This window comes from Rhamphochromis sp. 'chilingali', assembly GCF_963969265.1.
Source record: "Rhamphochromis sp. 'chilingali' genome assembly, chromosome: 4".
NCBI lineage: Eukaryota > Metazoa > Chordata > Actinopteri > Cichliformes > Cichlidae > Rhamphochromis > Rhamphochromis sp. 'chilingali'.
Window position 1 is genome coordinate 23,765,208 of NC_137948.1, and position 13,942 is coordinate 23,779,149.

General features: G+C 37.0%; 3 protein-coding genes across 3 annotated transcripts; all 3 read right to left on the bottom strand.

Annotated features, from left to right (window-relative positions):
- Positions 1-3,531: 3,531 nt before the first annotated feature.
- Positions 3,532-5,061, bottom strand: LOC308395268 (ecto-ADP-ribosyltransferase 5-like; the record flags this gene model as incomplete). The annotated part of the gene is made up of 4 exons (XM_080880058.1): positions 3,532-3,789; positions 4,027-4,745; positions 4,834-4,929; positions 5,032-5,061. The coding sequence occupies 4 exons, from the start codon at positions 5,059-5,061 to the stop codon at positions 3,720-3,722; spliced, it is 915 nt and encodes a 304-aa protein (XP_080736184.1). The 3' UTR covers positions 3,532-3,719.
- A 532-nt stretch (positions 5,062-5,593) lies between these two features.
- LOC308395269 (ecto-ADP-ribosyltransferase 4-like) lies at positions 5,594-8,366 on the bottom strand. Its single transcript, XM_080880059.1, has 5 exons — positions 8,215-8,366; positions 7,966-8,051; positions 7,153-7,871; positions 6,554-6,601; positions 5,594-6,438 (listed from the first exon to the last, which is right to left on the bottom strand). The coding sequence occupies exons 2-5, from the start codon at positions 8,023-8,025 to the stop codon at positions 6,360-6,362; spliced, it is 906 nt and encodes a 301-aa protein (XP_080736185.1). The 5' UTR covers positions 8,026-8,051; positions 8,215-8,366; the 3' UTR covers positions 5,594-6,359.
- A 1,122-nt stretch (positions 8,367-9,488) lies between these two features.
- Positions 9,489-13,714, bottom strand: LOC308395817 (ecto-ADP-ribosyltransferase 5-like). The gene is made up of 4 exons (XM_080880809.1): positions 13,621-13,714; positions 12,378-12,463; positions 11,560-12,284; positions 9,489-11,282 (listed from the first exon to the last, which is right to left on the bottom strand). The coding sequence occupies exons 2-4, from the start codon at positions 12,435-12,437 to the stop codon at positions 11,201-11,203; spliced, it is 867 nt and encodes a 288-aa protein (XP_080736935.1). The 5' UTR covers positions 12,438-12,463; positions 13,621-13,714; the 3' UTR covers positions 9,489-11,200.
- Positions 13,715-13,942: the final 228 nt, after the last annotated feature.

Consider the following 13,942-nt stretch of genomic DNA (forward strand, 5'->3'; position numbering starts at 1 on the left):
TATTGATTCATTACAATCCTGTGTCGATTTGTAAATTAACGTTATTATGCCTGAAACGCCAGCATATCAGGTTAAACCTCACAACATGTCGTCAAACACCATACAGCTAAAACAGTAACTGGGAGCAGGTTTACGGATTCTGCATACAAACGTGAACACAGAGCGCGGACCCGACGCGTCAGAGTCAGATTTTGGTGTGTCGTCGGGTCCGCGCTGTGTTTGCCTCTGTTTTTGCGCTGGCTTCTGCAGCTGCAGGTTTCATAACTCTCTGTTTACATCTCTAATTAAGTCTCACATGTGTCAGCTTTCTTTTAATAGATACGAAATTATGGATATATACTGATACATGACCAGAATTGTAATATTTCTGACTGAGGCAAAACTTTCCAGATTCCAATCAAATTGAATCGGATCCTGTATCGAATCACAATGATTCTACAAATCAGTAACGATGCAGCCGTACTCAGCCCCCTAAGCATTTTCCCTTTCCAGTTCACAATCAATCCCACCCCTAGGTCAAAAATATGTATAGGACAATTGGCCTCATCTAATATTTTGTATGAACCTGTCCAGCTGTCCAGTGATTAAATGACAAGTAGATGGAGGCAGGACTCCACAGCAGGGGCATACTCCATAATGTGCTGTGCATTCTCATATGTATATTATATATATTGCTCACTTATTGTATTTACCAACATCAAGGAGTTATGAGCAGAGAAAGGCCACACCATAGTGCATGTTTAAATAGGGAAAGTTTATTGATCAAAATGTATTACGCAAATACGCATTACATTTTTTCAGCCCCCCAATCGAGAAAACAAAACCAATTACATGTTCAAAGCAACGGAACGGTGGCCCAATATCGGAGAGAACTCCACTCTTGAGTGAGCAGCGATGATTGAGCAGTCCGTTTTATTTTGCAGATTCAAGCTGCTCTTCAAAATATTCGCCACCAGATGTCACCGGAGAGGACTGTGTTGAAAAGCTTCGAGTAATGAACCATTTTTCAATACAAGCTTCAGTGCTTTGGAAAGCTTCATTTGGCCATCACTAGCCAAAACCTTCCAGTTATAGCCTTATCTTATCTTCTCTGCTCTATCAATTTGTAGCTGACCACCGCCTTCTTCTTCGCCTGTTTTTTCTTCTTCGTTTGATGGAATGAGTTTGTGCATTATGGCCACCTTCTGCTTCGGAGGAGAGGTGTCGCGAAATCTGATGATAATCCCAGGTAAGAGAGTTCGCAATAACAGTATTGTCGCGATATCTGTGGAAAGGGTGACGCTTTAATAGTAATCAGCCAGATTCCGTCATAATTTAAAAAAAAAAATCATAATTCATAGTATAAAATATGTTTTAATTATGAATGAATCTGACTAACGCAAGATAGAGCGTTGGAAACTGAATGTAGAAACCATAACCAAGCGAAGTGCCTACAAACTATAACAATTATAAATATTACATAATACATTTGAAACTACACTTATTTATAAATGTAATCTTTTAATTGTCGTGGTTATGGTAGATATTGCATCACATATAGGAGACCAGACATTATTCAATTTATGCTTAGTTCAATTAAATGTGATTTGTATGGCACCAAGTCACAAGAACAGTCATCTCAAGGTGCTCCCAACCAACACTGCCTTGACACAAACTGTTTAGGTTCAGGAATAGTCACAGATATGTATGCAGTTGGTAAAACCTCAATTTTACTCCTAAAAAACTTTAACACACACACAAAACCTTTTCTAGTCTTGCTTCAACATGCTGAACAGAAAATAGTGTGTTTGTGTGTTATTTAACCCAACATGTAACTGGTGCTGGCAGACCCTTTGTACATATGAATAGTAAATCACTTTTTCCTCCATCATCTGACCTGCTGCCAGACCAAACCACTGGCTCAGTCTTAGCTGTTCCTAATCCCATAGTCCTGACATGAGCCAGCCCCACTGATACCTAAAGTAGGGGAGTTGTCTTTTGTAATAATAATACATTGTCATTATAAGCCACATAAAAAGAGCAGTGTAAGTGCAACTGCATATATTTTGCACACTGTGACTGTTGCAGGTGGTGAGATCTTTCAGTAAGCTAAATCAGTTTAAAAGCTATTTGAGCTTCACTAGGTCTCAAATCAGAAACATATTTTATTTTGCTAGACTTTGTTAGAAAATTAATATCCAAATGATTATTTAAGTTATATTTGCCAATACTTTATATAAAAATACAAGTTTTTCTTTTCTTTTACACCATTTAATAGATGAGAATTTAAATTTACTTACCAAAAAGTATACACATATGTACCAGTCAATGTAAAAAGAAAATCTAATAACACTATAAATGGATAACACATATCTCATCAATCTTCTAAACATCTTCTCATCTTCTTTCTAAACAGAAAATTGATCCATGTTTGCAGTATTAAAGTGGCGGGGTCGAAAGTGATATATTTTTCATGGGACTCCAGATCCCTGGTGGCAAAAGAGGTAAAATCAGTCGAAAAGTCCAAGGTGCTTGTCTCAAGGAGGGCTATCATTTAAAACAGGCTACATCAAAACACATGCGTGCAGCCTGGGACAAGCGGCCTGATAACAAGCAAGGAGCCTCATGGGAGATATTTTTCCTGCTTTACCAAACTGCTTTAAGTTACCTGGTTGAAGATTAAGTTTGCACTCTAACATGTAGTGGTGGTGTCTTTATGAACTTCTAACAGGAATGACGCATAATGCCTTCTCCTAAAGATTAAACGTGACCCTTCACATCAAGCTGCACAGAGACCCAATAAAAGGCATCATTTTTTATCGGGTTATATCTAACACATTATATTTTTACATTAATGCTTTCTGAGAGTTTTAAATGTTTTCTTAAAACACCAAAAGTCTGAATATTTGCAACAAATTGTACAAAGTTTATATCCTAGTTGTTTTGTTTAGTAACTTGAAACTAGTGAGCTTATTTGTGTAAACAAAAAAACGATGTGATCCTGTGAGAGGTTTGAACTAAAAATTATTTCAACTAACCAGTGAGAGCAGATTCTTTAATACTCAGTATATGTGGAACTTTACCAATGGTATTTATTTTACTGATATTTGGGCACAATTACATGCAAAAACAAATAAGCCACCTTTAGCAGTAATAACTTGAAGTAATTATTTTCTGTATGATGTTATCTGTCTGTCACATCATTGTGTTGATCTGTGGAACCCAGTACTTAAAATCTGGACTGGCTCTCTGTTTAAAAAGTCTAGTCTCTGATCCCATCGATACTACCCAGAAGGCAGTGCAGAGCTAGGATGGAGCCAAAGGGTGAAAGTATTCACCCAGTTCTGCCTATCTATCCTGCCTACTCTGATAAAGTATCTGGCGCTAGGTAGCCTTGCAGGTCTGGTATCCTACTTTACTTATCTTTACTTTAAAAAAAAAAAAAAAAGAATGTCCACAATTTAGACTTTTTGAATGCTGGATATTTTATTAGAGCAATTTAACAGGAGAAAAGCTCGCTTTTCATACTCATTTACCCATTTGCATCTCCCCTCTTTCACTTTTATCTTTAGACATCCAATCACCATTGTTGACATACAATCACATGACTTCATAATACAACAGAACCAGGAAACAATATTTGATTATATTTCACAGATACCACATTCTGCCATATAAACTATGCAAAACAATTACACAAATAAGCAAAGCAGTATTGTAGAAAACAATAACTGTTTTTACTAAACAGATAAGGATAAGGCTGCAAACACTAATACAAGCCACAAGGTGGAGACAACAGCTTGAGGAGACCTGAAGACATGGAAGCAAAGCAGAGAGACAGATTACTACTACTACTAATAATAATAATTTACTTTTTTGTGTGTGAAGTATTTTTATTATATTTTTATTATATCGAATTGGCACATGTGACATGTTTGTATCTCCTTTAAATATTTAAATACTAGTTGAACTAACAGTTCTAAGCTTAATATTTGAAGAATGAATATACAAAAAAACTCACTTTAATTGAGAGAATATGAATCTTACCGTGAAAACATGTAACAGTTGTGTGAGCTGTTCAGTCCTGAGTGGTTTAAAACAATCTCAAGGTATTCGTCATCATCCCATGTAGTTTTTGTCTCTACTCGTTGCACAGTGAAAACTTCTGCTGGAGATAAGAGTATTTCATCCTGTTCTTGACCGCACACATAGTCTTTCAGGTTGACAAAGAAACAAGAAGTGAGATGTAAAATAGTATTCTCATTGACATCTTCAAGTCTCTTTAGCTCTTCATAGTTTGAATAAGCTAAAGTGAAACTTGGAAATCTCACTGTGGAGCCTTTCTGTGGTTTGTTTTTACCATCTTGAAAAACATAAAAGTTCTTGCACTCCTTTGGCTTCAGCAGCCTCATGGAGTCCATCAGCAGGAAATGAAGAGACTTGAAGTGGAAGCGGTTTTCATAGATGCTAACATTTCCACCCATTGTCTCTATTGCTTTGTTCAGTGTTAGTATGAAAGGCCGGTCTCCTTTAAGATAGACTGAAAGTGCAGCAGTATGCTCTTTTCTTCCTCCAGGGATCTGCTTTGAACACTCGTTACTTTTATTCCACGCTTTCTGAAATCCTTCACTGTTGCTTAGTTCTTGTTTTAACACGTCTGACTCGATGAACTTCTTCATGGCCTCTTCACGACATCCTTTGTACTGATCATCTACAACATCTGTGGTCTCTTGGACATCCAGTAATCTTGTATCCTTTGCGGCCACCTTTAATTGATATATCACATTTAAAAACCCATTTTTAAATTTATAATTTTTCTTACTTTCTAATATTTGTTTGAATCATGATTCTTACTTTGCTGCAGGCAGCTGTGAAAATTATTGCAGCAAGCACTTTTCTTCTGTTCTCCATTTTTTGGCCTCTTTGTCTTCTACAGAGTGCAAGAAAGCCCTGAAACATCAAATATGGATAGAGAAAGTTCGGTAACACTTTACATGGTCCAGAAACTTGGAAGTGACAAAATCTAAAAGACTGAAAAGACTAAAAACTTACCTGAAGCAGGGAGAACAGCAAGGGGCCCATCAAACTGCAGGAAAGCGAAAGCGAGGGTTTGAGGAACTGGAACAAGTTATCATACAGCGCAGCCCTTTAGTCTTTCCTGTGTAAGAAAGTAACTTTTTCTGCTTTCTGCTTTAGTGAGGAACATTACTGTGTTCCTGTAAGCTGGTTCAGGTTTAGCCCCTTTAAGCTCGACCATAAATTACCTTTATAGCTCTGATCTAGCATGGCTTCAGTATAGCTCATGGGGGCAAATACCTCAGTACCTCTTCAATGCAGACTTTATAAAAAATGAACTGGAGCCTCACAGATGAATATAAATAACATTTAGCCTTTACAGCGAATGTGTGTGTGTACGCAATCAGCTTTTATTTCATTGATGTGTAGCTTAATGATGAGTCTTACATTTAGACAGTAGTTATCGCCCTGCTGCTGGACCAACGATGTAATATGTTTTCAAATGTAACATAAGAAAAAAAACTTACTGATGTCTGAAATGTCTGTGTGATAAGATTAAATTCATTGCAAAGCATTTTACATTTTATATGCTCTTTATTTGTCAGAGAAATGGAAAGATACATCAAGGTGTGGTTTCTTTAGAAGCAGGAAGATAATCACTAACTCAGGAAACACACTGACGGCATGTTTATCGTAAAAATCCGCTCCCTGAAAAATCGTCACTGAGGAAAATGTAAAAAGTGAAGAAGTTCACTAATGTTGAGAGAAAGTTCAATAAAGAAATTGATGTTGAATTTAGTTTTATGGATAGAAAATTTCAGTTTTTCTATCACAGTCACAGTTCATTGATAGGCGGCATTGGCTATGCTCAGGAGCCTGAAAATTGAACCCAGTGTATTTTATGCCAATTTTCTGCACCCCTTTATAAATTTTTAATAAACGTTCTGATTTTCTATGTGCCACTCTGCCTTGTTCTTGGTCTTCTAGTGCCAGCCCATTGACAAAATCCTGGAAACACTCCGGCTGTGGGAGTTAAAGGTGCCACCATAAACTCCAGAATACCCAGTCTGAATCCAGCTGGGAAAAGCTGCAAGTTATTCCCATCTCTCGTTTCTTATCATCCTTTTAAAGGCACACAATGCTTAACAAGAATCATTGAAATTATAACGCATATTATCCATGAATTCAGCCTATAATTTTAACATATGACAGAAAAAGAAAACAATATTTGATTATATTTTGGTAGCCTAATGCAACACCTTATTTGGCAGATAGCACAATCTGCCAGACAAAGTACCAACAAACTGGAAGAATAAACCAAGCAGCATTGTAGATGATAAAATTCTGAATGATAACTGTTTTTGCTAAACAGTTAAAGAAAACAAAGATAAGGCCGCAAGCACTGACGCAAGCCACAGGGTGGAGACAACAGCTGGAGGAGACCTGAAGACATGGAAACAAAGTAGAGAAAGAGATTATTGTAACAGCCATCCATCCATTTTCTGCCACTTGTCCGGCCTGTAGATATGGAAATAAAACTGTAATAATAATAATTTACCTATCTCTCTCTGTGACAGTTATGAAAGGTTCCAGTTCTCCTGAGACCCTGAATTATAAGCAGAATATAATACTTTAAGCGATGTGCTGATGTGTGCGTTCGTTTACTAATGCTGTCAGCATTATCAGGCCAAACTATTCAAACCACATCCAAAACCCTACCAGGGTTTCATAATCCTGTTTGGGTTTTTTCACTTTTTATGTCACCTCATGCTTTCCAGCTGGGAAATCTTTAAGTTTATCAAAACCTCGAGTATAATCCAGTCATTTCTTTGTATTTCCAGCATTTGTTACATCCTGTAACGGAGCAACAGGCTGTTTTATACAACACCAATTATTTTCCCCGCTTGTTAGAAGTGTTCAGCTACATTTAAAAAAAAAAAAAATTAAATACCTATTGAGACAAATAGGTATATTTTACAATTTTCTTGTGTGTCTTGTGAAGTATTTTTCTTATATGTACTTTGGACAAGTTAAATGTTTGTATCTCCTTTGTGTGTTTAACACCACAATGAAAATTATTTAAGCGCTTCAAAGTTTAATGTTTGGGAAATGAACCTACAAAATATTTCACTTTAATTGAGATAATATGTGTCTTACCTCGGAAAGATAAAACAGTTGTGTGAGCTTTTCAGTCCTGAATGTTTCAAAACAATCTCAACATATTCTTCACCATCCTCCACAGTTTTGCTATTTACACCATCCACAGTGAAAACCTCTGCTGGAGATAAGAGAAATGTATCCCCTGCTTTAGTGCAAGTGTGTTCTTCCAGACTGACAAAGAAACAAGATTTGATATTTAAAATGATGTCCTCAAACAGATCATAATAATTGTTTGGCTCTTCATAGTTTGAATGAGCTAAGGTGAAACTTGGAAATCTCACTGTGGAGCCTTTCTGTGGTTGGTTTTGACCACTTAGCAGAACATAAAAGTTCTTGCACTCCTTTGGCTTCAGCAGCCTCATGGAGTCCATCAGCAGGAAATGAAGAGACTTGAAGTGGAAGTGGTTTTCATAGATGCTAACATTTCCACCCATTGTCTCTATTGCTTTGTTCAGTGTGTTTATGAAAGGCCGATCTCCTTTAAGATAGACTGAAAGTGCAGCACTATGCTCTTTTCTTCCTCCTGGAATCGGTTTTGAACACTCAATACTTTTATTCCACGCTTTCTGAAATCCTTCACTGTTGTTTAGTTCTTGTTTTAACACGTCTGACTCAATGAACTTCTTCATGGCCTCATCACGGCATCCTTTGTACTGGTCATCCACAACATCTATGGTCTTTTGGACATCCAGTACTCTTGTATCCTGTGCGGTCACCTTTAATTGAGGTGTATCACATTAAAAACTCATTATTTAGTGAATAATTTTTCTAACCTTCTAAAAAAAAATTTGTATGAAACACATTTCTTACTTTGTAGCAGACAGCTCTGAAAATTATTGTAGCAAGAAGCACTTTTCTTCTGTACTCCATTTTTTATCCACTTCTTTTTCTAGAGACTAAAAGAAAGCATTGCAGGATCAAATGTGGGTAGAAAAGAGTTCAACACTTTTCACAGTCAACTTGGATTTGGAAAGATGTAAATAATCTAATATTTGTTTGGTTTTCTTGGAATATGTCAACTTAAAAATGTAAATGTTGAAAAGACAGAAAATCACATACCTGGAGCAAGAACCAAAAAAAAAAAAACTTGTCTTAGCAACTCACAGAAAAGAGTCTATCCAATTTCTGAGCAGCGATGAGCACAACACACTCTGGGGAGTAAAATAAGTTATCCTACAATGCAGCTCTACAGTTTTTCCTGTAGAAGATTGTAACTTGTCACTGTGGGAAATGGTGTCCCCTTATTGGCTCTGCCTCAGATACTGAGTTCCTGTAAGCTCCTTTTTTTTTTTTTTTTTGGCGTAACTGGTGAGGCCAAGTCCCACAGTACTTCTTCAATGTAGACTTTTTCTAAAATTGAAAAAAAAAAACTCAAGCAGTTCCATGCCCACTTTTAAATTTTGTACTTTTTCCCAAAGAAAGGGGTTAACTACAAAATTGCATTTGTTACTGTTTGCTAAAGCTAAAGCTCAGGTCGGCAGAGCACTTTGACAGCACTTTTTATTACTAAACTCTACAATTTGGGCTACTATTAGGTAGATTCACGCAATGTCAGGTTTAGAAGACAGTCAGTGAATGGTAATTTTGTTGAATAATAGTATTAGTAATGATGAAAAGATGATAACTAAATTAAAACTAATTCACGAGGACAAAAACTATGATGAAATGTAATGACACTTAAAAATTAAATAAAATTGTTCTGGAGAGATAAGATCCTATTATAACTAATGAAGTTGTGTAGAAAGGCAGGATGAGTTTGGAAGTCCTTGTGTAGTAAATTTAGACAAAAACATTTTGATCCACCCAGGGTGGGGAGGGAGGTTCAGCTGACTAAACCTACTGTAATCTTAGTAAACTAAAATTAGACTAAAGCTAAAAAAAAAAAAAAAAAAAAAAGCTGTTTCTATAGCTATAATAAAACAAAGTAAAGTGATTTCAGGATTGGTGGTCCAGACAGGACTTCAATTCAGATGTTTAAAGTTGTGAATAAGCAAACAAAGACATGTTTGGTGTACTCGATTTAACATGCCTCCAGAGCTTTTAAAAAGGTCCCAACAAGTGATAATCAAACAGTTGCTCCCCGCATGAGGTGGAAACCTGTGTCTGTCTCTGTGTGTTGTGTGTCTGTGAGAGAGAGGCTTTTGTATCACTTAATTATAAGTGTTACATTTAGGCAGTCATTACTGCCCTGCTACAAACCTGTTGGACTTTGTAAATGTAACACAAGGAAAAACAAATGTATTTGTCTATTTGTGTGATCAGATTATATTAATTGCAAAGCTATTTCAATTTTCCATGTTGTTTATTTGACCGGGAAACAGAAATTCCTGGTGTCTTTAGAAGCAGGAACATTTGCTGCAAGTTATTCCCATCTCTCATTTCTTATCATCCTTTTAAAGGCGCACAATACTTGACAAGAAATAAAGTTTGCAATATATTTTTCTAACATGCATAAAAACAAGATGTAAATTGAGTCTATAATTCATAACATATGATAGAAGCAAAAAACAAAATTGCACAATACTTTGGCAGCCTGTTGTAACACCATATTTGGCACATACCACAATTTGGCAAATAAAGTGCCAAACAATTATATGAATAATCAAAGTAGAATTGTAAATACACTCAACAAAAATATAAACGCAACACCTTTGTTACTGCTCCCATTCCCCATGGGATGGACGTAGAGACCTAAAATTCATTCCAGATACACAATATAACCATCCCTCCCAAACAGTGGTCACAAATCAGTCCAAATGTGTGGTAGTGGGCACATCTGCTATATTGAGATAATCCATCCCACCTCACAGGTGTGCCACATCAGGATGCTGATCTGACATCATGAGTAGTGCACAGGTGTACCTCAGACTGCCCACAACAAAAGGCCACCCTGGAATGTGCAGTTTTGTCTCACAGCAAAATGCCACAAGCAATGAGGGAGCGTGCAATTGGCATGCTGACAGCAGGAATGTCAACCAGATCTGTCGCCCGTGCATTGAATGTTCATTTCTCAACCATAAGCCGTCTCCACAGGCGTTTCAGAGAATATGGCAGCACATCCAACCGGCCTCACAACCGCAGACCTCGTGTAACCACACCAGCCCAGGACCTCCACATCCAGTCTCTGACCTGATGACCTTAGAGATCGGGAACCGGAATGTGGTTTCAGCAGGTCAAATATGTACTGGGGCTCTTGAACATGTAGGGCCCTAAAGGTTAGAACTAAAATTTTTAAAAGAAATGTAAACCTTACAGGCAATCAGTGAAGGGAGGCTAAAACTGGAGTAATATGAGATCTTTTGTTGGTGCCTGTTAAGAGTCTTCCTGCAGCATTCTTCACAGTCTGAAGACTATTTAAAGCTGATTTCTTAAAACAAGTAAAAAGACCACTGCAATAATCCAAATGGGAAGGGGGAAAAAAGCATGAATAATCATCTCAAGTTCAGCCTTTGACACCATTAGTCTGAGTTTTGAAACATTCCTTGGATGATAAAAACAGTTCTGGACCCGCTGTTTGGAATGTTGCTCAAGGGAAATGGAGCTGTCAAATATGGCACCAAGGTTTCTAAGGCTCAATTTAGCAGAAGGCTCTAAGCTGATATGCTGCCTAATTTCTGAAATCATATTGTTTGGAGCAATAATTAAAGTTTGTTTTATCACAGTTTAGCCGGAGTAAGTTGTCGTTTAACCATTGCTTGATTTCTGTCAGGCAATTACTTAAACTAGACAAATTATAAAGCTCAGAGACTTTAAAAGAACAGTATAACTGAATGTAATCTGCGTAGAGATGATAGGACATATTATTGCAGCTCCAATTTAATTTGGCCTAGGTGGAATAGATATAAAGCAAAAAGAGAATTGGACCCAGGACAGATCCCTGAGGCACCCCACAAAACAAAACTGTTGATTTGGATCACTTGATTCATACAAACAGTAAAAGATCTTTCAGATAAGTATGACGTGAATCATTTTGACATTGTATGAATAATTGCAGCAATATTATAGATGATAAAACCCAGAAAACTCTGAATGATAACTGTTTTTGCTAAACAGCTAAAAAACAAAACAAAGATAAGGCCAAAAGCACTGATACAAGCCACAGGGTGGAGACAACAGCCGGAGGAGACCTAAGGACATGGAAACAAAGCAGAGAGGGGAATTATTGTAATATTCATACATGCACACATTTTCTGTGTGTACGTATGAATATTACAAGCACAAGTTATAACAGATGCGACAAACATTTTATTATATGCACTTACATCTAAAATTAAATTTTTTTTAAATATTTATATCTTTAAAAATATTTTGGAGTTTGACTTTGCATTTCGATACTAAACATTTGTAAAACTAACATGGAAATTGTCAAACTTTTTCCACTTTAATTGAGAGACTGACTCTTACCGTGAAAAGATGTAGCAGTTGTGAGAGCTTTTAAGCCCCGAATGTTTCAAAACAATTTCTACATATTGAGAATCATCATCTGCCTCCACAACTTTGCTATTTATGTCCTCCACAGTGAAAACTTCTGCTGGAGATAAGAGTATTTCATCCTGTTCTAGACCGCACACATAGTCTTTCAGGTTGACAAAGAAGCAAGAAGTGAGATTTAAAACGACCTCCTCATACAGATCAGTTTCACTTTTTAGCTCTTCATAATCTGAATAAGCTGAGGTGAAACTTGGAAATCTCACTGTGGAGCCTTTCTGTGGTTGGTTTTGACCACTTAGCAGAACATAAAAGTTCTTGCACTCCTTTGGCTTCAGCAGCCTCATGGAGTCCATCAGCAGGAAATGAAGAGACTTGAAGTGGAAGTGGTTTTCATAGATGCTAACATTTCCACCCATTGTCTCTATTGCTTTGTTCAGTCTTTGTAATAAATTGTGATCCTCATTAACATAGAGTGAAAGTGCAGCACTATGCTCTTTTCTTCCTCCAGGAATCCTCTTTGAACACTCGATACTTTTATTCCACGCTTTCTGAAATCCTTCACTGTTATTTAGCTCTCGTTTTAACACATCTGACTCGATGAACCTCTTCATGGCCTCTTCACCACATCCTTTGTACTGGTCATCTACAACATCTGTGCTATTTAGAAAATCCAGTAGCCTTGTTTCCTGTGCGGTCACCTTTAATTGAGATTTATCACATTTAAAAACACATTTTTAAGTGAAGAATGTTTTAACCTTCTAATATTTGTTTGTACAAAACTTAATTCTTACTTTGTTGCAGGCAACTGTGAAAATTATTGCAACAACAAGCACTTTTCTTCTGTTCTCCATTTTTTGTCTTCTTGTTCTTCTACCAACTGAAAGAAAGCACTGCAGGATCAAATGTGGTCAAAAAACAGCTCTGTGACATTTTACATACGAAGGACATACACCAAGTCTGGACTGGATACTACAGTTCTCTGTATTTGGGTCTTGAACACTCATCTCTCCATTGCATTCAAAATTCAAAATGTTGCTGCAAGTCATTTAACAGGTATTAAAGGGACGATTACGTCACTCATGTACGTAGTCTTGATTACATAGCTTAATTTTTTACCTTGGCTTTTAAGTTCAGTTTGAGTCCCATCGGGGGTTATTTTATGTTGTGATGCCTTAGTTTTACTTTGTTTTGAGTTTTAATTCATTGTCTTCATTTTATTGGTTTTACTATTGAAATGTGCCATCCAAATAATATTAAAATTGACATTGACACAGTCCAGTAAATTTGAATCTGGCAAGATTTAAATTAACAATTTCTTTTCTACCTCCTGGAATTCAGCAAGTTAAAAAATTTAAATGTTGAAAAGACTGGGTACATACTTGAAGCAAGGAGATTGAACTCATATTAGCAACTGCTGGGAACCAATAAGAACAACAGCCTGGGAAGTGAGACATGTTATTTTACAATGAATTCCTTAGTCTCAGTCTAGTTCCCAAAAGCTTGTTCAGATTTGTTGCACAATGATTTATAACCAGAGTAACACTTAGATAATTTAGCCACTTTAAGCCCAGCCCAGTGATAGCATATCTTTGTATCTCTGTTCTAACATGATTTTAAATACCTCAGTGCTTCTTCAGTGCAGTTTTTGCCTAAAGTAAACAGGAGGCACCAGCAATCATAGTTGGAAAATCTGGGTATCTTGAAATTGAAGGAATGAAAATGCACCAAACAATGTGAATAATCTGGTCTCACAGAACTGTTCACCCCACTGGGCAGTAACAAATTAACTTAACTGAAAACACTCTGATGTTGAAATATCTGTCCACTTCTACATTTTTCTGTTTTGCCCACCTGAAGAGCTAAACTAGAAACTTGGAAATGTTGAAACATGCCCTGATTCAGCTTGGATGAAACATGCCCACTGACACTTTTTCAGTGCACTTTATATTTCACCCTGCTCCACCCTGACCTTGAAAAATGACTGACAGTCAAGCACCAAATCTTGATTTAATTTCTTTAGTGGAGAGTACTCACAGACATCCAGCAGAGGTCTATACTCCGATTGCAGCTGATTTTCTGGAACTACCAGTTGTTTCACACTTCTGTCTGTAGCATTACAAAGGCTGGTACACATTCAAATCCTACTCTGCCTCTCCACTCACTCTCCGGTGTCTCCCAGTGTCTCTCATCCCGCCCACTAAACCCTTTTTAGTCCTCTGGCTGATAGACGTCTGTCCTGATTGGTTGATGCCAGTGTCCTTCAAGGCCATGAGCTCACACAGGTGTGAGCACTAAAAAATCAACAAATTTGCAATGAAAGCATGCAATAAAATTCACAACAGTTAAAGATGAACTC

Bases quoted from the DNA above. Each gene is read 5' to 3' on its own strand.
- LOC308395817 (XM_080880809.1), bottom strand. From the start codon at position 12,437: ATGGAGAACAGAAGAAAAGTGCTTGTTGTTGCAATAATTTTCACAGTT. The intron at 12,285-12,377 runs GTAAGAATTAAG...TCTCAATTAAAG, and splicing joins TCACAGTTGCCTGCAACAAA to GTGACCGCACAGGAAACAAG. The intron at 11,283-11,559 runs GTAAGAGTCAGT...CCATGTCCTTAG, and splicing joins AACTGCTACATCTTTTCACG to GTCTCCTCCGGCTGTTGTCT.
- LOC308395269 (XM_080880059.1), bottom strand. From the start codon at position 8,025: ATGGAGTACAGAAGAAAAGTGCTTCTTGCTACAATAATTTTCAGAGCT. The intron at 6,602-7,152 runs GTAAGACACATA...CTTATAATTCAG, and splicing joins AACTGTTTTATCTTTCCGAG to GGTCTCAGGAGAACTGGAAC. The intron at 6,439-6,553 runs GTAAATTATTAT...CCATGTCTTCAG, and splicing joins ACTGTCACAGAGAGAGATAG to GTCTCCTCCAGCTGTTGTCT.